The sequence below is a fragment of the Buceros rhinoceros genome, unplaced genomic scaffold (assembly GCF_000710305.1).
Source record: "Buceros rhinoceros silvestris isolate BGI_N320 unplaced genomic scaffold, ASM71030v1 scaffold21744, whole genome shotgun sequence".
NCBI lineage: Eukaryota > Metazoa > Chordata > Aves > Bucerotiformes > Bucerotidae > Buceros > Buceros rhinoceros.
In genome coordinates, this window is record NW_010406829.1 from 51,346 (window position 1) to 53,924 (window position 2,579).

Here is a 2,579-nt window from a genome sequence, read left to right on the forward strand (position 1 = left end):
AAGAGCGTTGAAGGGTTTTAATGCTCTGGGCTGGTCTAGTGCACCCCGAGGGGGCCGGCGCTGGAACCCGTGTGCCTCAGGGACTGGTGTGCTGGGGCGCTGCCTCTGTCCCCACTGCCACGCTGCCGGAAACAAGGCAGCTGCCAGACGGCTTGTCCAGTCCGCGCCGTTTCCAGCCAGTGCCGCTTGGTTGTGTGAGGGGGACGTGTCGTGGCTCGTTCTGGGATGCACAGCCCACTGTTGTTAGCAGCTCCGTACAACCGGCGTTTTGGGTTCTTCGGCGTCTTCCCTTGGGGAGAAGGTTCTTGACGTAGGTGTTTGTGTTCAACAGCAGCTGGTAAAGCAGCGCGCGTCCTTCTGTACGGCATCTCCAGTTAGATATGTCGCTGCCCTCCCGAAGGAAGATCTTTTTAATCAAGCCCGTTGGTTCTTCCCTAAACTCTGACATGTTCTATGTTCTCTGTGCTCGTCTCAAGCCATATCCCCTGCGGACACAGGCCTAACGTGACGCCACCATCGCCATCTCCTTGAACCCTGAGAGGATTCATAGACCAAAGTCTTGCACTCACCAGCTGACACCGAATAATACCAGCGGTTCTTTACGCTCCGAGCGCTGCCCTGGCAGTTGCGGGTATTCAGCAACTCCTTGTCCTCTGTCGCAGGAGCAGCAGGCTCAGGCTGTTGTGACAGATGTTGCTCTGAGGGCTCTGCCTCAGTTCCATGTGTTCAGGACACAGTTAATACTGAGCAGAGGCGGACTATGACTCGGAGGGACAGTAAAGGGAAAGGAGCAGGATTTAGGAGAACAAAACACAGCATAAAGCGTGTTTCTGTAACGCTGCGTAAAGAACACCGGGCTCTTCATCCGTCCTCAGCAGCAGCCTGGTGGTGAGATCGTGCGGTGCTGGGAGCTGTCTGCCTTCTGCCTTAGCCCTGAATGGGGACTGCTCCCAATTTTCATACATCTGTTTTGAAGTAAATATAACAACTCAGATGAGCTGTATTTTCCAACAACCCACAGAGTTTTGGTCAGCAGGATCTTTAGACACTTCTGGTGTTCCCTCCAGAATCATTAGGAAGATAAAGCTTCAGAGAGTAGCAGTGAAAGGGAGAAAAGGAAAAGCCAGAGCTGCCTGTCTTGTCCTGGCACACGGGGACTGCCTGAGTGGTGTCCGCCACGAGCGACAGGACGAGAGGACCCAGCCTCCAGTTGCCCCAGGGGAGGTTGAGGTTGTCCCTGAGGAGCCATTTCTGTCCCGTTGGGGTTGTGCAGGCGTGTCGCAGGCTGCCCAGGGCAGTGGTGGAGTCCCCATCCCTGGAGGGGTTTCCCAGCCGTGTGGAGGTGCTGCTGCGGGACAGGGGGCAGTGGGGACCTGGCAGTGCTGGGGAACGGGGGCACTCGAGGAGCTGAAGGGGCTTTTCCAACCCAAAGGCTTCTGTGATTCTGTGTGGTTTGAACTGTGCTTTAAAAAGTAACGCATGGCTCCAATCCGGATCGTCATTTCAATCCTTTTTGGAGACTGATTGGCTTTTCCACCAGGGGCCCAGGTCTCACCACGTGTTTTCTCCGTGCACTTCCCGTTACCGCTGCGACGCGCGGGTGGCTCTGGTTGAGCTGAGCCGTGCTGGGCTCTCACCCCGGTTTCTCGTTGCAGTGTGCCTTCAGGACAGCGTGCTGGCCTTCTGGAAGCACGGCATGCAGGGCAAGAGCTTTAAGTCCGATGAAGTAAGTAACCTCCCAGGTGCTCCAGGTTTACTTCTTCCTGTTCCTGATGTACCACTTGATCCTTGGCCCCCTTCCAACTCAGACCACTACATTTCATTTTGTCTCCCGGTTTTCTCCAGGTGACCCAAGAGATATCTGATGAAACCAGGGTCTTCCACTTGCTGGGATCGGACAGGTAATCGATCACCCTGATTTAACCCAGGCTGCCCAGGGCAGTGGTGGAGTCCCCATCCCTGGAGGGGTTTCCCAGCCGTGTGGAGGTGCTGCTGAGGGACAGGGGGCAGGGGGGACCTGGCAGTGCTGGGGAACGGGGGCACTCGAGGAGCTGAAAGGGTTTTCCCAAGGTGTGCAACAGCAGTGCTGAGACAGGCTGCCCTGGAGAAACCCAACCCGGAGCTCGGGTGGCATGTTTGGCTGATTTGATACGCAGGTAGAAGACAAAGAACAGAGAGAATTCTGATCTTCAGAACGGCAGGACGGTGTCCTAGGAGGTGGTGCAGCGACATGCAGGAGCTGAGCAGCTGGGAGGGAGAGAGGAGGGCAAAGGCCCGGCCGTGGCAGCTGCTGAGGTGGTTGTTGAGGCTCAGCATGGGAAGATGCGTAGAAGATAGGGAACAGCGGGCCGGAACAGGCAGAGAGGGGTTCTCCAGGGGAGCCTACAGGAACATCATCCAGCAGGACAAGGACCGGGCAGGGGCTGAGTGCTCCCTGTGACCACATCGGCTGATAAACATTGAAAAGGGAGGAATCACGGGATGGTTTGGGTTGGAAGAGACCTTAAAGATCACCTCGTTCCAGCCCCCTGCCATGGGCACGAGGAGAGCCGATGAGGTTAGTGGCTGGGGGCGAGCAC

The 2,579-nt window shown here is 56.6% G+C and overlaps 1 protein-coding gene across 2 annotated transcripts in view; it reads left to right on the top strand.

Moving 5' to 3' along the window:
- The window catches only part of MAP4K5 (mitogen-activated protein kinase kinase kinase kinase 5), a 54,546-nt gene that overhangs the window by 51,337 nt on the left and 630 nt on the right, over window positions 1-2,579 (top strand). For both annotated transcript variants that reach the window (XM_010134272.1, XM_010134273.1), the window contains 2 exons: window positions 1,656-1,726; window positions 1,846-1,901. In XM_010134272.1, the coding sequence (XP_010132574.1) occupies window positions 1,656-1,726; window positions 1,846-1,901 (127 nt within the window). The remainder of the gene's footprint in view (window positions 1-1,655; window positions 1,727-1,845; window positions 1,902-2,579) is intronic.